This window comes from Microcaecilia unicolor, chromosome 5 (genome assembly GCF_901765095.1).
Source record: "Microcaecilia unicolor chromosome 5, aMicUni1.1, whole genome shotgun sequence".
In the NCBI taxonomy this organism is placed as follows: domain Eukaryota; kingdom Metazoa; phylum Chordata; class Amphibia; order Gymnophiona; family Siphonopidae; genus Microcaecilia; species Microcaecilia unicolor.
Window position 1 is genome coordinate 215,059,368 of NC_044035.1, and position 23,183 is coordinate 215,082,550.

The 23,183-nt window shown below is 46.5% G+C and overlaps 1 protein-coding gene across 1 annotated transcript in view; it reads right to left on the reverse strand.

Annotated features, from left to right (window-relative positions):
- The window catches only part of KCTD19 (potassium channel tetramerization domain containing 19), a 580,310-nt gene that overhangs the window by 274,341 nt on the left and 282,786 nt on the right, over positions 1–23,183 (reverse strand). The window contains exons 6-7 of the mRNA XM_030205019.1: positions 21,544–21,763; positions 20,972–21,132 (exon numbers count right to left, since the gene is read on the reverse strand). Of these exons, the coding sequence (XP_030060879.1) occupies positions 20,972–21,132; positions 21,544–21,763 (381 nt within the window). The remainder of the gene's footprint in view (positions 1–20,971; positions 21,133–21,543; positions 21,764–23,183) is intronic.

Consider the following 23,183-nt stretch of genomic DNA (forward strand, 5'->3'; position numbering starts at 1 on the left):
CTGAAGGCCAACGAGGGGTCGGATTAAGGGGGGGAGGGAAGTGTTGCAAGGAAGGAGGAAAGGTGGGAGATAGGAGGTAAGGAAAGGGTTATGGGGAGGGAGGGGGGAGGAGGGAGAGGGTGATAAAGTAGAGCTGCTGACGTAAGGAGGGGTCATTACAAGGGAGCAGCAGCAGGGTTAACGGAGCTGAAGAGCAAGCTGAGTAATCTTACCTTCTTGGACACTGTGGTGAAAAAGTTGATTTTTCTTCCTGGAAACATTCTGTTTAGGTGTGAGTGTAGCTCTTTTGATAAGTTTGATAAGTTTCTTCTCACCAGGAGGGCAGCTTAAGCAGTAGGAGTTCTTTCTTCCTGTCAGCAGCTCTTTGATTAGCTTTCTTCTGGCCTGGAGGGCAGCTTAGGCAGTGTTATTTGATAAGGCTTGTTCTTCTCTGGTAAGGAGGGCTGCAGTTGAAGCTCCGTTAAAAAAAAAAAAAAACTGTTTGTCATGGTGTGGGGCTTTCCCTCCTTCCCCTGATGCTGTGCTATGATCCCTTGATTTGGAGCTTGGGGGGGGGGGTCCCTTTTTTCATGCAGGCAGTAGTATCTGAGGTGGCAGATGCCATATTGTGCATGTAAGAAAAATAAATAAATAAAATAAAACCGAGAGCTGTGCATGTGGCCCTTGAGGTTCTCGCCCTTTTTTCCTTTCTGGGTGGCAGTTTGGCCCGTCCCTTCTCCCACGTGGTATAGTCTCCATGACGTGCAGGGGACAGGTGCTGCAATTTCGTGTTTGGCCTGCAAAGGGCAAGGTTGTATTGGGAAGCTTTTATGGGACCTTTTAGCTGTTTTTTTTTAATGCATTTGTTCATGGTGAAATCCTTTCCCAATATTGCAGTTATTTGGGCAGAGGCTGTGCGGGAATCGTTTAGGGGTACAGATCCTGGATTGCTTCATTTGCTCTAATTTCTGGTGGGAATTTAGGTGTGCAGCTTGTGATCTTTAATAGGGTACTTCATTGTTTATGCTAACTGTTGTTTGTTTGTAGTGCATTTATTACAGGCATGCCTTCTCATTGCAAGGCGAAACAGGGAGCCAAGGCCAGTGCGGCTGTGTTTGGGGGCATGTCGACGGCCAAGCGCAGCTCTAGGACGCGGATATCCAGCAGCAGAAAGGGACCATCTGCAGTACAGGGTCAACCGTCATCGGATATGGATGCTCTTATGGCGGAGCTCCGAAAACAAATCGATCAACATGGGGTGTCATCTGTTACCCAACAGTTGCAGACTATGCGAGCTGCGGCGTCAGCGGTTCCGTCAGAGACTCCCCAGCAGCTGCGGCGCATAGGAGCGGAGCCTTCAGTACTTACTGCTGCAGTTCCGGTAGTGCCCGAGACGCTGTTGGCTGCTGGTATGTCTCCTGATTACACTCCCGCACAGCGCACGCAGGACACATCCATAATGGAAGCACTTAGGAGGGTACTGACCGAGTTCGAGGCCCGGCCTGGGGTGAGTGTGGTCCCTGTTAGGAGTGAGGTTGTGCCAATCGCGACCTCTACGCCACTTGCCGGGCCGGCCGCGACCTCTGCGGCATCGGCCAGTGCGCCTTCGACTTCTGGGGACTCTGCATCTCTGTTGAGTCCACGGATGCCGACGGTGAATGCTGAGTCGGTTTCCTGGGGGGGGGGGGGGGGTAGTTAACCCCCGTGCTGACGTGGTTTGTAAGGTATTCTCATTGTCTAGATGTGTGTCTAGGACAATGAAGGACAAGATCTGGAAGCGGCAGTTCATTGACATTTTTTCGCTCCTGTTACGGGAGACGGATGACGAAGGAAGTAGTATGCAAGACAAATTTCCTATGCCATTTGGCTGGGATAGGAAACCTCAGATATTCAAGTCCATTAATAATTGGATGTCCGCGTTTCATATTTTCATCTCGATGGTGGTAGAGAAAGACCCTGAAATGAGTCCGTATTTGATCCGATATATGGACTCTATTATTAAAGCCCACAAGCGCTACGGGGGGTGGGCGTGGCTCAATTATGATGTGAAATTCCGTAAGAGTATGGCTGATGACCCTTCTATTTCATGGCGCCATAGGGTGGTGGATTTATGGCTCGATGAAATGTCAGCCAATCGGCCTTTTTCCCAGGATAAAGGATATAGTCTTTCGGACACAAGGCAGGAGTCCTTTCTCCAGTTGGGGGGAGAGAGGAAGCCATTCAATTCCCAAGGGGGCAAAGGGGTTTGTCGGCAATTTAACGGAGGCCAGTGCACCTGGCACCCCTGTAAATTCCGTCATGCCTGCTCTAGATGTGGTGGACACTCGGTCTTGCAGTGTAGGTTCCCAGGGGAGAGACGGGGCTCCGCCTTCTGGGCTAGCCAGTCTGCTGAGGGAGCTGGCCCCGTCTGCCATTAGGCTAGAGCCCATGTTGTACTGGCTGGCCAGGTACCCAGATAGAGTGAGCGCTGGCGCAATTATGCAGGGTTTTAGTAGTGGGTACTCAATTCCTTATATGGGGCGTTTGATTCAATCAATTGTATGCCCTAAAAACGCTACATCCATTGCCACTTACTATCCAGTAGCCAAGGATAAGATAGGGAAGGAACTGCGGTTGGGCCGGTTAGTGGGCCCCTTTTCTGCACCTCCTTTTCCGCTGGTGATTATTTCACTCATTGGGATCATACCGAAGAAGGAGCCGGATAAATTTAGGCTCATTCATAACCTTTCCTACCCTTTGGGGCGGTCTGTGAATGCCTTTATTGACCCGGAGGCTTGTTCGATGCAGTACACTTCTTCGGATCAGGCCATTAGGATCATAAGGGAGCATGGCGGGGGGGGGGGGGGGGGGCGCATTTGGCGAAGGCTGACATAGAGTCGGCCTTTCGATTGCTGCCAATTTGCCCTGATTCTTTTCACCTGTTTGGTTTTTCGTTTTGACGACCATTTCTATTTTGATCGGTGTATGCCCATGGGATGCTCAATTTCTTGCGCCTACTTTGAACAGTTTAGTACGTTTGTGCAATGGGTGGTGGAGCAGGTTGCCCCAGGAGGGGCCCTGGTCCATTATCTGGACGATTTCTTGTGCATTGGACGAGATGCTCGTCAGTGCGCAGCTATGTTGCATGCGTTCACTGAGGTGGCAGGGCAGTTTGGCATCCCATTGGCGGCTAATAAAACTGTGGGGCCCAGCAGTGTGCTCACTTTTCTGGGTATTGAGTTGGATGTACGAGGCCAATTTTCGCGGCTTCCATATGACAAGATTTCTAAATTGCTGACAGCAGTCCGGCAGTTGCGTCAGAAGAGCAAGGCCATGTTAAAACAATTTCAAGAATTATTGGGGCTGTTATGCTTTGCTACGCGGGTCATTCCCATGGGACGCGTTTTCGCAAGGAAATTGGCTTTGGCGACTCAAGGGGTGTTAGGGGTACATTACCATATCCAGGTCACTCAAGATATTAAGGCCGACTTGAGGGTTTGGGAGACGTTCTTGATGCTTTTTAATGGAATATTCTTTTGGCATGATGCCCCTATCACATTGTCTGCCCTCCATGTGTTCACAGATGCCGCGGGAGGGAAGGGTTTTGGTATCTACTTTCAGGGTGCTTGGTGTGCGGCTCGCTGGCCTCATTTGTGGGTGGAGTTGGGGACCACTATTACCTTTTTGGAGTTGTTTCCCATAATGGCCACTTTTCACATCTGGGGTACGGGATTGGCCAATCAGGCTCTGGTATTTCATTCTGACAACATGGCTGTGGTGGAGGCCCTTAACTGGTTGTCTGCTCATACGGTGCATACCGTTAACTTGTTATGGGAAATAGTTCTACAATGTTTGTGCTTGAATGTAGTGATTAGAGCTCAGCATGTACCTGGCAAGGAAAACTGTATAGCTGATGCTTTGTCTCGTTTCAAGTTCTCAGACTTCAGAATTCATGCATCTGTGGTGGACCTTCGACCGACACCAGTCCCGGACAGCGTGTGGCAGTTTGGCCCGTAGAGGTGTGGAAATTGATGCTGCACTCTGTCGGACTCCACGAGGAGAAGATACCTTGCTGCATTTGCAACTTTCCTTACTTTTATGGACGATCAGGGCCAGGCAGAAGTTTTTCGTGTGGATGCCATTGTGCGGTACCTACTGGTTTCCAGGGTGCAAGGTGTTCGTAGAGGCCGGGTAGCTTTCACGTTGGCTAGTATCAATTTCTTTGCGAAGGCTCTGGGATTAGACAATCCGACCCGGAAGTGTGTGGTCACCAGAATTGTAAAGGGATGGCAAAGGACAAAGGGACCCAGTTTGGATTCGAAGCGGCCCATTATGCAGAGTGAGCTGCTGCAGTTGTTCCAAGCAGCGGAGTGGGTATGTGTCACGTCTGTGGCCGTGACCACCCTCAGCCTTACCTTCTTTCTGGGGGTCAGCAGCTCTGCTGGCTTCTGTCTGTGTTTGTGTTAGTCTTGTCTCTGTCCTGGTGTGCTGGCTGCTTCCAGCATGAACCTGATTGCTTCACTAGACCTCACCTGTGTGGGCTATGTCTCTCTAGGGAGCCAGCATCTAAGATGGCTGCCACTGGCTCTGTGCCAGCTTCCAAGATGGCTCCTGCTTGTCTTTCCTGTGGGCTCACTTCCTATGTGTGTCAAGCCTCTCTTTGGGGTCAGTGTACTTCCTGCTTCTGTCCTACTGCTGGTGACTCATCAGTGAGAGCCTTCATAAGGAAGTGCTGTGCTTGCAGTCAGGGCCTTTGCATAAGTGTTATGCTCTTAGGCCAAGTCAGGTTAGTAAGTGTCTGCTGCACTACTGCTTAGCCTCTCTCTGGGTTCCAGCCCAGCTTCTTTCTGTGTCTGTGTCTCTGTTGTCCTTCCATGGGGGGTCTTCCCTGCCACTGTCTGTCTGTGGACTGCGGTCCTTCCTGGCTCACCCTGAGTTGGGGTGAAGCCTCTGTCTGTGGACTGCGGGTCCTTCCTGGCTTACCCTGTGTTTGGGGTGAAGCCTCTGTTCCTGGCTTACCTTGTGTTTGGGGTGAAGCCTCTGTACCTGGCTTACCCTGTGTTGGGGTGAAGCCTTTGTCCTGGTTTACTCTGTCTGTTCTTCTGTCTGCCCAAGACCCTTGGCCTGTTATTCCTGGTTTGCTCTCTTTACCCTGAACCTTGCCTTGCCTAGCCTGTGTGCCTACCCTGCTTGTATATCCTGAGTGTATATCCTGAATCCTGTATCTGTCTAGCTAGTGTGTATTTCCTGGGTGGTTATTCCTGTATCCTGTCTCCACCTAGCTAGAGGGTTTACCCTGTGGGTATTCCCGGATCCCCGTTCTGCCTAGTGTGTTGCTGCCCTAGTCCTTGCTCCTGCTAGCTTCTGAACGCCTTGTGTTCCTTGGTCTGTCTTCTGGGTCTTGCTAGTGGCTGTGCAGCAGCACCTTGTCTGAGTCTAGTTCCGTGCCCTGTCGCCCTCGTGTATCCCAGACCCAGGGTGGGTCCTCTGGATCTTCAGTTCCTGCCTTATCCTGCAAGTCCTGCCGGCCGCCTGCACTTCGGAGCTCAACTCCGGAGGAACGGTGGCTAAGTGCAGGTGAAGCTGTTCCTGTTTCGTCTGTTCTAGTTGCCTGCCTTGTACTACTCCAGTCCAGAGTTCCAGTACTGCTCTTTGGGGTATCCAGTTCCAAGGTGGTCTTGCCTGCCGCTGCCGCTCCTCGGCAGTGGCCTAAGGGCTCACAAACTCCAGTCCTGCCTCGAGGACCTGACAGAATGCCAAGGCCCTTGAGAACGCAACAGTATGTGCTAGCACATATGAAACTTCCCTATTTCGCTGTGCCTTTTCTGTGGCTTTTTATGGGGCGCTGCGAGTGGGTGAGTTGGTAGCCAAGTCGAATAAGGCTTCCCCGGATATGGGGCTTTTATTAAGGGATGTCACCTTGTACGGGTCACCCCTCCAGTTATTGATTCGAAAATCAAAGACGGACCAACTGTCCAAGGGAGCGTGTTTGTCCTTGTGTCAACAAGGGGAGGACAGGAACTGCCCTGTGCGTAGTATGTTGGCATATTTGCGGGTGCGGCCTTCAGACGGGGGGGGGGGGGGGGTGGCTGTTTGTTCATTGGAATGGGGCAACACTCACCCGTTATCAGTTCACACAGGTACTTTCTTTATGTGTACAGAAGGCGGGCCTGCCCCCGAAGGGTTTCAGTTCTCACTCCTTTCGAATTGGGGCTGCAACGGCCAGGGTTTGCCTGCGCAGCAAATTATGAATTTGGGCCGATGGCAGTCTCAGGTTTACAAGACATACATTAGACCTCGGTCTGCTGAGCTGGCAGACGGTCTTGTGCACTGTTACAATTCATGTGATGTGCATTGTTCCCTGTTATGACTCCTTGCTTCACATATTGCATTGTTCCCTGTTATTACTCCTTGCTTCACATATATATTGCATGGTTCCCTGTTAATACTCCTTGCTTCACATATTGTAGGTGGCCAGGATGCAGGGTGCAGGATTTGGATATGCGGTCATTCCTTTGTGCACTGGGCTTGTAGGAGGGCAGCAGTACGGGGAGAACTTGGGTTTCCACTGGGGGCAAGTATCTATCATATGGCTGGGACTGAGAGGGATGCGCTGGGCGCAATTGTTGCCAACCTTGATATGGAGATTGCAGTCTCAGCCTGCTCCACGAGTCCTGATAGTGCATTTGGGTGGGGAATGACTTGGCCCAGGTTAATGGTATCCTCCTTCTAAAAACTATGCAGCAGGATTTGTTGCAATTGGCATGCTTATGTCCACAGTTGCGGTTGGTTTGGTCTGATATTATACCCCGCAGGGTATGGAGGGGGGAGCGTTGCCATGCAGCCATGGAGCAGAGTAGGAGGAAGATTAACAAGTGGATGGGCAAGTTTATGTCCACTCTTAAGGGTCATGTGATTACCCACGCCCTTCTCACGGAGTCCTGTGAAAGTTTGTATAGACCTGATGGGGTTCATTTATCGGACATAGGGCTAGATATATTGAATTCTGACTTACAGGATTATATTGAAGCCACAAATTTATGTTATGGGCGCTAATTTGTGTTATTGGTGCTAAATTGCTGGCCTTTAATGGGTTCATGGCCGCAGCCAGGTGGTGGGGTGGGGGCCCTCGGCAAACGAGGTGTCGTTGCCGTGGGCAGTGGCGGTAAGTGACGGTGATTATGTAAGACTATGGTGGGTACACGGCATGTCAGCACATAATAGTGCTTCATTATTGGTGAATAATTGCTAAAATGTTACTTTCAAGATGAAGTTTAAGGTTACGCCTGTATGTTGTCAGGTTGCAGTTAATTGAGTGTCATTATAGTTTGTCTCTTGGCTTGGACGGCTGGGAGGCCAAGATTTTCTGTGGGGTGCATCCTTAAATGGGATGCACCATAATCATCGGGCGCTATAAGAAACAGCACATGTAGGAGGGGGGTGTGCTTAGATGGCACAACCGGAAGCGTGTTAAAATGCGATGGGGATGAAAAGCTGTGTACCCAGGGTTTTGATTGGGTTGACATGTTATAAGAAGTTATCCAGTTTTGTAACATATTAAGTGGCATTTTGTGAAACAGAATGTTTAAAGTGCCTGGCTGCGGCCTTAATAAATTCCAAATTCGCTCAAAAGAAGTGGCTTATGGGTCTTATTGTTTTGCAGAAGAAGAGTGGGTGTGCGAGTTGGTGCCGAATGCCCCAGTTGTGAGTTTATCTTGTTGGGCAGACTGGATGGACCATATTAGTCTTTGTGCCATCTACTATGTTACTATGTTCATTTTACCTAGCAGGGAAATACTGCTTTCTATGCTGTCAGCAGCAGTACTCAATTCAAAATGGTACTAATGACACTGAAAGCAAAGAAGAGGGACAAACCTCCACACCTCAAAGCACAACAAGAAATCAGTGGAGATGACCAAAAAAGACCAGAATGCAGCCAAAGATGACTTTAAAAAGTAGCATTTTTATAGGCATCTGCTCACATCAGTGTCATAAACAAATGCAAACCTGCTCAGTGTTTTGGCTATATTGCCTGCACCAAGAGTCCAAAACACAATCTAAAAACAAATGAATACAATAATAAAATCATTAAAGATAAAGGATGAACAACACACATATATATGAGACACACATAAAAGACATATTATTTATTTGTTACATTTGTATCCCACATTTTCCCACCTATTTGTAGGCTCAATGTGGCTTACATAGTGCCGGAGAGCTGTTTGCAGACTTCGGAGTAAACAAATACAAGGTGATGTTGTGGAAGGATAAGGTTCCTGTTGTAGGACCACATAGAGGAATCGTACAACGGAAGAGATGTGTGATGGCCATTACGAACTTTTGTGTTGTTGTGTCACTGAGATCAGGCGTTTATGTTGGATCAGAAGGGTATGCCTTTTTAAACAGGTGGGTCTTAAGTGATTTTCTTAAGTGTAAGTGGTCGTATGTGGTTTTCAAGTCTTTTGGTAGTATGTTCCACAGTTTTGTGCTGATGTATGAAAAGCTGGATGCATATGTTGATTTGTATTTGAGTCCTTTGCAGCTTGGGTAGTGGAGATTTAGGTACATTTGTGTTGATTCGGATGAGTTTCTTGTTGGGAGCTCGATCAAGTCTGTCATGTATCCCGGAGCTTCACCTTAGATAATTTTGTGAACCAGAGTGCAGATTTTGAAGGTAATGCGTTCTTTGATTGGGAGTCAATGTAGTTTTTCGCGGAGGGGTTTTGCGCTTTCAAATCTTATTTTTCCAAAGATGAGTCTTGCTGCCGTGTTTTGAGCAGTCTGAAGTTTCTTTAAGGTTTGCTCTTTGCATCCCGCATAAATTCCATTGCAATAGTCTGCATGGCTTAGTACCATTGATTGTATCAGGTTACAAAATGTTTCCCTCGGGAAGAATTGTTTCACGTGTTTGAGTTTCCACATTGAGTAGAACATTTTCTTTGTTGTGAATTTTGCTTGGCTCTCTAGTGTTATGTTGTGGTCCAATGTAACACTGAGGATTTTCAGGCTGAGACAGAGAGGATGTGGTCTGGGGTGTTGATAGTTGTGGGATTGTCCGTGGTGTGTTGGGATGAAAGGATGAGACAATGGGTTTTTTCTTTTTTGAGTTTTAGTTGAAATGCATTTGCCCAAGAGTCCATGGTATTCAAGCCGATCTTGATTTCATTAGCAATTTCTGTCAGTGTAGATCTGTAAGGAATGTATATAGTGACATCGTCTGCATAGATGAAAGGGTTAAGGCCTTGGTTGGATAAGGTCTTGGCTAGTGGGGTCATCATTAGGTTGAAGAAGATAGGCGATAGCGGTGATCCCTGTGGTACTCCGCAGTCTGCTTTCCACGGTGGTGATATGTTTGTTTTTTACTTTACTTGATATGTTCTTGTGGATAGGAAGTCCTTGATCCAGCTGAGTATGTTGCCAGCAATCCCGAATTTGTCGAGTAATCTTATTAATATGTTATGGTTTACCATGTCGAATGCATTAGACATGTCGAATTGGAGGAGGAGGATGTTGTTGCCTATTGCTATTTCCTGCTTGAATTTGGCTAGGAGAGTGAGTAGTACTGTTTCTGTGCTGTGTGACGAGCTAAAACCAGACTGTGATTGATGTAGTATTGAGAATTTGTTTATATAGTCTGTTAGTTGTTTGGCTACCATGCTTTCCATCAGTTTGACTGACAACGGGATGGATGCTACTGGTCGGTAGTTGGTGATTTCATTTGCTTTTTTCATGGTGTCGTTTGGTATCTGGGTGAGTAGAATATTGCCCTTTTCCTTCGGGAACAGACCTTGCTGAAGCATGTAGTTTAGGTGGGATGTGAGATCTGCTATGTAGCGGTCAGGGGCAGATTTCAATAGGTAGTTGAGGCAGGTGTCTAGTTTACAGTGAGTGTTGGCGAACCTCCTGAGCGCCTGTATGCATTGACATCTTTTGTCCCATTCCAGGAGGTAGTTTGTGGATTCTGTTTGTGCTGTCCTTTCATTGTTGTTTATCAGTTGTCAGAATGTTTTCGCATCTACATGCCCTCTTGATATGTATGATGTGTGTTCTTAGATTTGGTGTACTCCCTTCTTTCGCCAATGTAGGGATATGTTTAGTTTATAGTGATCTGTCCAGGGTGTTTCTGTCCATTTAATTTCTGTTATTGTTAAGTTCTGCTTTGTTGAAAGTTTGTGTGAGATGAGATCAAGTGTGTGCCCTTTGACGTGGGTTGCTTCCATTTGTGGCCATTTGAGATCCCATAGGTGAAGGAATTCCTTACATTCTCGTGCGTTGATTGCATTTGGGTCTTCTAAATGAAGGTTGATGTCTCCTAGTACATTGGAGTTGGTCATACATGTGTTTGAAATGAGGTCCATGAAGTTGGTCTGGCCTTCGTTCCAGTTGCTTGGAGGTCTGTAAAACAAGACACAATTTAAATAGTCGCGTAGGGTTTTGTTATGGATTCTGATTGAGGCGATTTCAAGTTGGGGTGTCATGGACTCGGCAATGGTTTCGGTGGTAAAGTGAGATTGACAGATTAGTGCTATGCCTCCACCTCTTTTTCCCTTTCTGGTCCAGTGTGTGATTTTGTATCCTGGAGGGCACAGGTCTAGGATTATGGGGTGTTTTTGGTCATGGATCCAGGTTTCACTGATGAAGAGTAGGTCAAGGTCTTCTGCCGTGATCCAGTCTGTTAGGGTTGCTGTTTTGTTTACTGCGGATATGGCATTGATGTAGCCCACTTGGATCGTCTGGTATGGGTCTTCTGCGTTTGGTGTTGTGTAGACTTTTATTAGTTGTCATTTCTTAGGTGGGGTGAGTTTATTTGGGCTCTTCTTTGCATTCTGAGTTAATTGTCTACATGTTGGTGTTCTTCCTTTGTTAAGGTTGTTGTCTGATTGATGAGGTGTGGTGTGTCTAATTAATCTCTGATGATTATGCAGTATGCGTATGATATTATTGTCTGCAAGAGGGGTGGTCAGTGTAAAGTGGATCAGTGATAATGAGTAAATTATTAGGAGTGGTTTGAGGGTATTCATTTTGGTTTATGTTCGCTGTGGCTAGAAATGGTGTGTGGGAATGGTTTTGTTCTTTGGTGTGAGTCTGGTGTTTTGATCTTGTGTGTTATTTCAGCTTGCCATTCTGGCTGTGGAGATCAGTATTGAATTAGGTTTCGATGATGGGTTATTGAGTTAGGCAGGCAGGCAGCACTTCATTCATCAGGTAAAAAACTCCAGGTGGAAAATTGCAATAAACTTAATTGTGCATAACAGTGGTTGTTCATAAGTTATTAATCATCATGATAAGAACAGTCAATTTCAAATTAATTTTTTTCAAAAATGTTTCCAATTTCTTTTCAAGAAAGCCTGCGTTCAAATGTTGACATTCAACATCTCACTGTAACCATTCCAGTTCAGGATAATGTAAAATACTTATCTGTCCAGCGCCAACAGTTAGTGAGGCATTAGAGATATCAGTGGGTACTGTGGACGCTGTAAGATGCGAACAGCAATGGCAGAGACCATGACAAGCTCCCCTGCTCTGAAAACGCCCAACACCATGGGTTTAACTACAGGTCTTTCATCAGGGGCTCAGGTAAGCACTGTATCCCATGCAAGGAAAATCTCCAGTGTTGATTGAAGCCTCCAACCTACCCGTTCCCAAATGACTCCAGGCAAGTCAAACGTTCCCTTGCGGCACCGGTAGGCACCCGAGATCTCCCACTCTCCGATGCTTCTCTCTCTGGGCAACCGCTCGCGATCTGTTCACAGACAGATGTTCCCGGGGTTTAGAGACTCTGGCTGCTCCTCAAGTGGGTGCGGGCTGTCCCCACCACAACGGCCGGCGTGTGCGGCGCGGGACAGCGTGGCCTGGCCGCAGGCTTCGCAGGTCCCACACATCGCTGCCGATGGCCGTTCCTCTCACCTGTCCTCCCCGACATGTACCACGTGCATGGTGCTTTCCATTCTCTTTCTCTCCCTGCTGCTTTGGGCAGGCATCCGGCCGGTGCTCCTAGAGGTGCGGGTGGGCACCGAGGTCCAGCAAGGTAGCGCTGTGTTCCTGAGACAGGGAAGAGCTGCGGTTGGGCTCTCGGCAGCCTGTCCGGGGAGGATGTCAGCAGGATGGCTTGGTTCGTCAGCACTTTCCGTCTGACCTTCCAGGTAACCACTACAATAGCCCGCATTCCTCCCGGTGATGCTGGAAGTGCGGGTGGGTGCCGAGGCCCGGCAGGGTAGCTCTGTGTTCCTGAGACTGGGAGGAATCTGCAGTCGGTTCTCGGGGCTCTCAGCGACCCGTCCGGAGAGGATGACCATGAGATCGCTTGATCCTCCGGGTGAGACCATCGATCTGGATCAGGAAGCAGCCTACCGTTGGGCCTGTTGACCTCCGGGTCCACTTGGGGGGGTCACACGGCCCGTTGCCAGCTGATTTCTAGCCAGGGGTCGTCGGAACAAGCTGCTCCCGTGACCTCTAGGCAGCGGCCATGTTGTCCACTTTAATATACTACTACTACTACTTAACATTTCTATAGCGCTGCTAGGGTTACGCAGCGCTGTACAATTTAACATAAAAGGACAGGCCCTGCTCAAAGAGCTTACAATCTAAAGGACAAGTGAGTAGACGATACGATGGGGGCAGTCAATTGGGGCAGTCCAGATATCCTGAAGGTGAGAGTTAGGTGCCGAAGGCAGCATTGAAGAGGTGGGTTTTAAGCAGAGACTTGAAGATGGGCAGGGAGGGGGCTTGACTTAGGGGCTCAGGAAGGTTGTTCCAGGCATAGGGTGAGGCGAGGCCGAATGGGCGGAGCCTGGAGTTGGCAGTGGTGGAGAAGGGTACTGAGAGGAGGGATTTGTCCTGTAAACGGAGGTTTCGGGTGGGAACATAAGGGGAGATGAGGGTAGAGAGGTAGTGAGGGGCAGCAGATTGAGTACATTTGTAGGTAAGAAGGAGGAGCTTGAACTGAATGCGGTAACGGATTGGAAGCCAGTGAAGTGACCTGAGAAGAGGGGTGATATGAGTATATCGGTTCTGGCGGAATATAAGACGTGCAGCAGAGTTTTGAACAGATTGAAGGGGGGATAGATGGCTAAGTGGGAGTCCGGTGAGGAGTAAGTTGCAGTAGTCAAGTCGGGAGGTAATGAGAGCGTGGACTAGAGTTCGGGTGGTGTGTTCCGAGAGGAAAGGGCGAATTTTGCTGATGTTGAAGAGGAAGAAGCGACAGGTCTTGGCTATCTGCTGGATGTGTGCCGCGAAGGAGAGGAAGGAGTCGAAGATGACTCCGAGGTTGCGGGCAGATGAGACGGGGAGGATGAGGGTGTATAATATAAAACTAATATACATAAACCAATTCTAGCTAAAAATCATCCATAAAATTCACACCATTTAGGAAAAATGGATGAGTACTTAAACATTCAAAAAACAATATAAAGAAGCAATGATAAAAAGAGCTGAACAAACATATGGGCTAAGAGCAATAAACAAGAATGGATAAAATCAAATAGAAACATAGAATATGACATACCCAAGAGTGCATGTATGAGGTATACTTGAAGGTACAGCCTCCTCAAAACACTGTTAAAAACCCAAAGAGGGACTGCACAAATAAGTGCGCACAACATGTAATACTGAAATCAGAGTACAGCAATATAAGCAATATATAAATAAAACTGCAGGGGAGCAAGGATACATCAGATCTAGTAAAACCAAGTGATTAACCAAGTGTAAAGAACTAAGAAATAATGTCATACTAATGACCGACTGGGAAAGGGATCTAGGCGTCATTGTTGATGATACGTCGAAACCCTCTGCTCAGTGTGCGGCAGCGGCTAAGAAAGCAAATAGAATGTTGTGTATTATTAGAAAAGGAATAGACTGGACTACTGCAATGCACTGTATGCTGGCTGCAAAGAACAGACTATCAAAAAACTCCAAACTGCCCAGAATACTGCAGCCATCATTTTTGGAAAAACTAAATATGAAAGTGCAAAACCCTTAAGAGAGAAACTTCACTGGCTCCCACTTAAGGAACGCATTGCATTCAAGATCTGCACGATTGTACACAAAATCATTCACGCAGACGCCCCAACCTACATGCTAAACCTCGTGGACCTACCTCCCAGAAATGCCACAAGATCATCTCGCAAATTTCTGAACCTGCACTTCCCCAGCTGTAAAGGACTAAAATACAAGCTGATGCATGCTACCACCTTCTCTTATATGAGCACGCAGTTATGGAATGCATTACCCACAGACCTGAGAACAATCAACAAACAACTATCTTTCGCAAATCTCTGAAGACATATTTCTTCAACAAGGCCTACAACGAGAACATATAGCCTCACTAATCCACTTCACCAACCACTCAGTCATGAAAGCCTACCTTCTATAACTACCCTAATAAATCCCTTCCTTCTTCCCTTAATTAATCTCTACACAATACTAACTGTACCTGATATACTGGAATAACTATGTTAACAATGCTATGTAAGCCACATTGAGCCTGCAAATAGGTGGGAAAATGTGGGATACAAATGCAATAAATAAATAAATAAAACAAAATCGAGGATGTTACAATGCATTTGTATGGCTTCATGGTGAGACCGCACCTTGAATATTGTGTTCAATTCTGGTCGCCGCATCTCAAAAAAGATATAGTGGAATTAGAAAAGGTACAGAGGAGGGTGACAAAAATGATAAAGGGGATGGGAAGATTTCCCTATGAGGAAAGGCTGAAGTAGCTAGGGCTCTTCAGCTTGGAGAAAAGACGGCTAAGGGGAGATATGATAGTGGTCTATAAAATACCGAGTGGAGTAAATCGTTTGTTTACTCTTTCCAAAAATACTAGGACTAGGGGGCATGCAATGAAGCTACAAAGTAGTGAATTTAAAACAAATCAGAAAAATTTTTTCTTCACTCAACGTGTAATTAAAATCTGGAATTCATTGCCAGAGAATGTAGTAAAAGCAGTTAGCTTAGCGGGGTTTAAAAAAGGTTTGGCTGGATTCCTAAAGGAAAAGTCCACAGACCATTATTAAAATGGGGAAAATCCACTGCTTATTTCTAGGATAAGTAGCATAACATGTATTGTACTTTTTTGGGATCTTGCCAGGTATTTGTGACCTGGATTGGCCACTGTTAGAAACAGGATGCTGGGCTTGATAGACCTTCGGTCTGTCTCAATATGGTTATACGTATTATGTACTTGTGCATAATGGATCAAAAAGAGTTGAATTAAAAAGAACTCCAGTGAAATCTGTGATGCTGGTAGAAAAGCTATAAAAATGTGTGTATCTTAGCGTGGGTGTAATTACAACACAATGTGATATAAATCATCATTTAATGTCAATTGTGATATGCAAACAAACAAAATGTAATGCAAAGAACACATATCCACAGGAGACTTACACTATGCCTATCCCTAATGGTGTGGAAACAATCCCCCCCCCCCAAAAAAAAAAAAAAAAACAACTGTGTGTAATTAAAAGTGGAAAAGAAAATGTGAAGACAAAAATTTTAAAGAAAGCTTTTTATTTGAGGAAATGTCCTTATTGAAAAGAAAACTGCGTGGCAGCATACTCACAGCCACTGTGTTGGACAGTTGCAACAGCAGCACTTTTCCTTCATGCTGGAATAAAGGAATCCATTGAATGCTGATTGCTACTAATTTATAAACCACCAAAGAGAGCGTGCCGAGCGGGGTTCGCTGCCAGTGGGGCTTGTCCAAAGTGCAACCACAGATCGGCTACCATGGGGCATATGTTCTGGGGCTGCCAATGCATAGAGCTTTTTTGGCAAAGGGTGGTAGAGAGAGGACAGGCTGGGAGACAGTGGCTTCACCTGCGTGGGGGGGGGGGGGGGTTGAGGCCATAGGGAAGGGATGAGAGAGAGGTTCTGGACCTTCAAAAGGGGGGGGGGGGTTGGCTGGAGAAAAGGGAAAGAAATTATGGACCTGCAAAAGGGGGGAGATGGCTAACTGGCTGGAGGGAAAGGAGAGAGGTTTGGGACCTGCAAGGGGGGGGGGCTGGCTGGCTAGAGGGAAGGGAGCCAGGTTTGGGACCTGCAAGGGGAAAGGTTGCTGGCTGGAGGGAAGGGAGAGAGTTTTGGATCTGCAAAGGGGGGTGGTGGCTAGCTGGAAGGAAGGGAGGTTCTGGACCTTCAATGGGGGGGGGGGGGGGGGGGCTGGCTGGAGGCAAGGGAGAGAGGTGCTGGACCTGAAAGAGGGGAGGACGATGGAGGGAAGGATGAGAGGTGCTGGACCTGCAAGGGAGAGAGGCTGGGGGCTGGAGGAAAGGAAGAGAGTTGTTAGACCTGCAAGGGGGGCCGGCTGGAAGGAAGGGAGAGAGGTGCTGTACCAAGAGGAGAGATTAGAGGAAAGGAAGAGAGATGACGGATCAAGGGGATGAAGGAAGAGGGAGACAAATTGTTTAACCTACAGTGGGAGAAAGAGCCAAAAGCTGGAAGAGAGAAGCAGAGTAGCTGGATAGGTGGGATCGGAGAGGAGAGAGAGACATTGGTGTGAGTGAGGAAGAAAGGGAAGATACAGAAACAGATGTGAGATGCTGTATTGGAATGACATATGAACACAGAGGGGTAATGCCTGACAGAGAGGGGGAATATGGGAATAGAGAGGCTATGCTGGACACTGGGAGGGAGGGGTATATGGTCACAGGGGAGAGATACTAGACATAGGGGACAATAGGAACTCAAAAGGGAGATACTAGGCATGTGAGGGCATAGGGACACAAGGGGATAGGGGATAGAAGGGTGGTGTTGGATGCAGGAATTTGAACATAGTGGAGATACTGGACAAGGAACTATAGGGACACAGAGATGGGAGATGGATGGTGGACATGGAGAGAGAAGAAATGACAAATAGACTTGAGACCCTGGTAAGTGAATTAAGACAGAAGAAAGCAGAAACCAAAGACTAGAACCAAGCTGATTTGAAAAATAAAATAGGCAGACATCAAAAGGTAGAAAAAAATAATTTTTGTTTCAATTTTGTGATTAGAGTATCTCACATTTGGAATGTACATCTTGCCAGAGCTGGTGTTAGACATGGCTGGAGCCCAGGCCATAAATTTGGGAGGGAACCCCAAAGCCCATCACCAGACTGCACTGCCTTCAGCTTCCATCATGCTTGTAGCTCTCTCTGGCCAGGGGACCAAGAGCAATTGCTCTAGTTGCACTCCAATACCATCCCTGGCATGTATTATGTTTATATTTTGCACAGAAGGAAATGCATTTCTTTCTGTATCTCTGGTATTGTATTACATGCAAGGTCTGGCTTTTTGGGATTTTGGTTATATTTATGTTTATACTTTTTAGTCAATTATTCTATATTTGGCATTTGTATTTTTGTTACATTTGCACCCCGCGCTTTCCCACTCATGGCAGGCTCAATGCGGCAGGCAATGGAGGGTTAAGTGACTTGCCCAGAGTCACAAGGAGCTGCCTGTGCCAGGAATCAAACTCAGTTCCTCAGTTCCCCAGGACCAAAGTCCACCACCCTAACCACTAGGCCACGCCTCCACTTTTATTCTGTGTGTGTGATCGAGGTATTCTGTTAGCATGAATTTTCTATGTAGCCTTCTGTAGTAAGTTTGGTTTGTTTTCCCAATAGATGTATTGATATTTTACGGCCCCACTGTAATACGTAGGGCAATGCCTTTTTTATAGGTAGGATCCTTCTTTTGGAAGTTAGTGCTGGCATTGTAGATTTGCACTAGGTTATGAGTGACATTTTGTTTTAAAGATTGTTTTATTTACTATATGGCGGCTGTTGAGATTACGGTGAGTTTTATGGGGAAATGTCCTAACTCTGCTCTGTACCCATTGGGGGAGGGACAGGGGGTTCTGTGGATGCAGAATTTATTTGCATTTAATACTAGACTATACTTTCTGGGATAATTTCTATAGCGTGTAACTGGAAAGATATGTTGAAAAGTGTTTGGTCTTGCTATACAGGCTAAGCATGTGTATTAGGGAACTGAGGCTTAATGGAGGCAGAAGAGTGCAATCTCTTGTACTTCCCCCTGAAGCCTGCACTGCTACCCTTATTGAATTTATTAGGAGTGGGGTCGAGCTGGAGCATGGGGTGGGGTATCAGGTGGCAAGTTTTTCAATTTCAAAAAAGTTGGCAACCCTGGTGCCCACCCATCTGACCTGTTGGCCCACCCAAAAATTGCTTTCTGGCTATGCCACTGATACCAAGTGTCATAAGTACCCCTGGCCAGGAATTTACGACACGCCTTCTGCTGCCTGACCACCTGGTGAAAAGGTTCGGCCTGCTCCGATGGGAGTATGTGACTTCCTGTTTCTGGGTCCGGCAGAGCCAGCATCAGCACACAGAGGGGAACATCCCTGCTCCTGTCTTTTGCTTGCTGCCACTACAGCCACGGTGAAGAAAGAAGCAAGGGATCAGCGTACAAGCTCCAGACCATCTAAAATGAGTAAGCAAATGGGAGGGGGAGAGAATAGGGAGACAAGACAGGGCAAATCTGGATATGGGAGCTGGGGAAATAGACAGGGAACTCAGGATATGGAGGATGAGGAAAGACAGGGCAACGCAGGATATGGGGATGAGGTGAGATGGGGGAGTGAAGAGAGACTGAGCAGTGCACACTTTATGGAGGGGAAATATGGAGCAATGCAGGATATAGGGGAGACAAGGCAATAATAGATGGATGGGGGTGGGGAGAGAGAGAGGGAGAGAGAGGTGGGGTAGTGAGGGATGATGGTTTTGCTTTTTGGTAATGGTGGAGGGGAAAGGAGGAGAGATGGGGTGATGGTAGATGGTTGGGAGGCGGGACCGAGAGACAGAGTAATGTTGAATGATGATGGTGTATAAGAGGGAAAAGATGGGTGATACTGAACAGGCAGGGGAGAGAGACAGAGAGGTGATGCTGGATGGTGAGAGGAAAGAGAGAGATGGGTTGATGGTGGATGATGAAGAGAGAGGAACAATGCTGGATGGTTGGGGAAAGAGGGAGAGAAAGGGGTGATGCTAGATGGCAGGGGAAGAGAGGGATAGATGTGGAAACGTGGGATGAAAGAAAAAAAGAAAGAAAGAAAGAAGGGAGATGGTGGACATGAACAGAAGGTAGGAGAAGGGAAGAGAGGGGAAAAGTTATTTATTTATTTATGGGTTACTTATATTCCACATTTTCCCACTCATGCAGGCGCAATGTGGCTTACAGAGAATTAGAGTACAAAGTTAAAAGCTTAGGCAAGCATAAAAGAAGCAAATAGGGGAGGAGAAACTAACAGCATGAACTAGGCAGGGTAAGGGACAAATCGGAAGATAGGCATCCTTATTTATTTATTACATTTGTATCCCGCACTTTCTCACTAAAAGCAGGCTCAATGCGGCTTACATAGTAATAACACAGAATTTTGTTATGTAAAGTAGGAAATTAAGTATAACATAGTAATGATGGGTAGTAATAGGATGGATGGGTAGGTAGAGGAAGGTAAGGTGGGAGATAGAGTCTGGGTCAATGTCGTTTTCTCTTCGGTATATGTAAGGTAGATGGGTTCATAAGATTAATCTGGGTCTTTTGGGTAGGCTTGCTTGAATAAATGGGTTTTTAATGCTTTCCTGAATGGTAGGTGGTCATGGATTGCTCGGATAGGTCTAGGGAGAGCGTTCCAGAGTTGGCTGCCCAGGAAGGAGAAATTGGATCCATAATAAGTTTTGTACTTGAGACCTTTACAGTTGGGGTAGTGCAGGTTGAGGTACTTTCGCGAGGATACAGACATGTTTCTTGCTGGGAGGTCCTTCTCCCAGGGTCGCCCAAATCAGCATAATCAAAAGCCAATTTTGGGAGTCCTCAACTGCTTTCCGTCGCGGGGACGACCAAAGTTCATGGGGGCATGTCGGAAGCATAGCGAAGGCGGGACTGGGGCATGCCTAACACATGGACGTCCTCGACCGATAATGAAAAAAAGAAGGGTGTCCCTGACGAGCACTTGGGCAACTTTACTTGGTCCATTTTTTGTTACGACCAAGCCTAAAAAAGGTGCCCGAACTGACCAGATGACCACCGGATGGAAATCGGGGATGACCTCCCCTTACTCCCCCATTGGTCACCAACCCCCTCCCACCCTAAAAAAATAACTTCTTAAATATTTTTTGCCAGCCTCTATGCCAGCCTCAAATGTCACACTCAGCTCCATGGCAGCAGTATGCAGTATCCCCCCCCCCTACCTATTACACTTGTGGTGGTAAATGTGAGCCCTTCAAAACCCACCAGAAACCCACTGTACCCACATGTAGGTGCCCCCCTTCACCCGTAAGGGCTATGGTTGTGGTGTAGTTGTGGGGAGTGTGTTTGGGGGGCTCAGCACACAAAGTAAGGGAGCTATGCACCTGGCAGCAATTTCTGAAGTCCACTGCAGGGTGCCCGGTTGGTGTCCTGGGCATGTCAGGGGGACCCAGTGCACTACGAATGCCGGCTCCTCCCAGGACCAAATGGCTTGGATTTGGTCGTTTCTGAGATGGGCGTCCTCGGGTCTCCATTATCGCCGAAAATCGGGGACGACCATCTCTAAGGTCGACCTAAATTTCGCGATTTGGGCGTTCCTGACCGTATTATCGAAACGAAAGATGGACGCCCATCTTGTTTCGATAATATGGGTTTCCCTGCCCCTCCACCGGGACGTTTTGCGAGGAAGTCCTCAGCAAAACTTGGGCGTCCCTTTCGATTATGCCCCTCTATGTAATCTTCCAGTAGTCACCAAGATGAGAAGGAATATAAATCATTTTAAATACATAAATATCAAGTGAGGGATGTCTTAAATTCATCATCTCATAGAATTTCTCCTAAATCATAGCTCAATAACCTGATTGTTAATCTAGTGTAATCCCCCAAGTTCTTTGCTGTATGATAGGCGAGACATAAATTTGATTGATTGAATGAATGAATGAGTTTAATGATTGACCTTAATTTTAAACTGGCTGTTTGTCGTGCCCATATGTGTAGTACAACATTGATAAGAATGTATAAAAGTTACGTTTTTGACTTACTGTTGTTCTTGACTTCAGCATATGTCTTTTCTCTTAGAAAACTTTTCAAAGCTTCCTTCATTGGCTCATATATGATGTCTCTTTTGTCCAGGTAAGTACAGAGTCCATAGAGTTCAGAAATATCTTCAGTCAGTGGCAGTCTACAAGATCCTAACCAATTCCTAATCATGTAAAAATATAACAAATTTATAGCTGAAATGAAGTGTTTATGCATTATATAAGAAATATGTAATAGTAATGCTGATACAGAAGTCTGTGCCATTATACTCTATCCGTATTCAAATGAAATTTAATACAAAGTTGCTATGATATTTTTCTCCAAGGTTAACATTCAAACCTCTTGTAATTTCTTTGCATTAAAGGGTATCTTCGGTGATATAAACACCGAAAATCACAGCTTATCGATGTTTAACAAATCAACTGCCCAGCTAATAATTAATATTAACACACATATAGCAGGCAGAGTGATGTATACTTGTAAAACATAATTGAAGAAAACTCACAGAAATTTTTAATATAAACTTGGGTCATTAGAAAGTTGGGTACAGTATAGTTTATGAAAGAAAGCATACTTGACATGCTGAAAGAGGACTCCATTGCCAGTAATGTACAACTTGCTGCCATCCACAGTACTTTCTATGTGAAGTTGTCCCAGTGCTGAATCAGGGTATTTCACTAAGAGGCCAAGAGTCATAGTATACCAGGGTCTAGCTGCAGATTGGGCAACCCCATTTGTATTCATTATATGCTGCACTGAAAGATGGAAGGTAGAAGTCCCTTTGGAATTGTTACCTAAAGAAAGTATAATACAAATTAATTGCAGATGAATTAACTACAGTCCATATACATTAAATCCATTTTAAATAGAATATAAAGGTCAGAATTGAAATGTGCTCAGTTCCAGTATATTAGAAAAGGCTCTGCAAACATAGAGCCTTTTATAAAACACCTGCAGAGTATATGTGTATTTCAGTGGCATAGCTGCGGGTGGGCATAGGTGGGCACAGGCTCACCCATTCTTGTCTCAGGCCCACCCAACAGCAGCATCGCACTCCTCTCTCTTCCTCTTCTCCACCTACAGCCCGGTATCTGCCCCCACCCTGAATCTCCCCAGTGTATCTCAGAGGCGTCCTAGCAGCCACAGCAATTCATCTTCACTGCCTGCACTAGCCCCCGCAAGCGTCCCTCTACCATGTCCCTTCCTCATTGATGTCACTTCATTTTTCCTCACTGGTGGGATGCGGCAGAGGGAAGCCTGCGTGGGCCAGCACACACAGTGAAAACAAATTGCTATGGCCACCGGGTTGCCTCTGAAGCACACTGGGGAGATTCAAGGAGGGGAGAGATGCTGATCTTTGGGGACAGGGGGGTTGGGGAGGACAGAGGAAATGCTGAGCTAAAGGGGGTTTTGGAAGGGCCCACCCAATTTAACTGTGGTCCCACCCAAAATAGTAGGTCTAGCTACGTGCTGCTGGTGTATTTACCAGTACATATAGCAGGAAAAGCCATTTTAGAAATATACATGTCGATACAATGAATGAGAGAATAGAGGCCGTTATAACATAACATTTGTAATTGCCAACATATAGAATATTATTCCAATTAATTATTTGGGCATTGTTCAGTGGTGCTGGTAGTGATGGTAGGTTCATTACTTGTTTTACAGACTTTAATGATCACAGCTCACTATGTGACCATGACATACTTTCTTACACAGATACTACAGTGGTTTGCTGGTGCCTTCTTCAGCCTATAGCAGCCAATTCTCCTAAGTGGTCCAACAGAACATTCCCAACTACAGTCTGTCAGCCTTTTACCCGCTGCAGTAAAAAAGGGGACCTCAGCACGTGTAAATAACACATGCTGACACTAGCACAGGCCCCCTTTTACTGCAGTATAGTAAAAGAACACCCTAGAAAGGACGGAGAAGCCAGCAGTCATGTCCATATGGATGCCAACAACATAGCTAGGTGCAGGAGGGAGCTTCTAAAGGCTAAATTTAGGATTAGAGGTAAGAAATTGAAATCCAAAACCTCCAGATTTGCTTCTACAAAATGATTCTTGTTACACACACAGGCCCCAGAGGCAGGCTCAGTTCTGGAGTCCCAATATATGGATGAGACAATGGTACAAGGAAGAAAGCTTTAGATTTGTAAAGACCTGCGGAATATTCTGGGGAAGAGGGAGCCTGTTTCAATTGAACAGTCTCAAC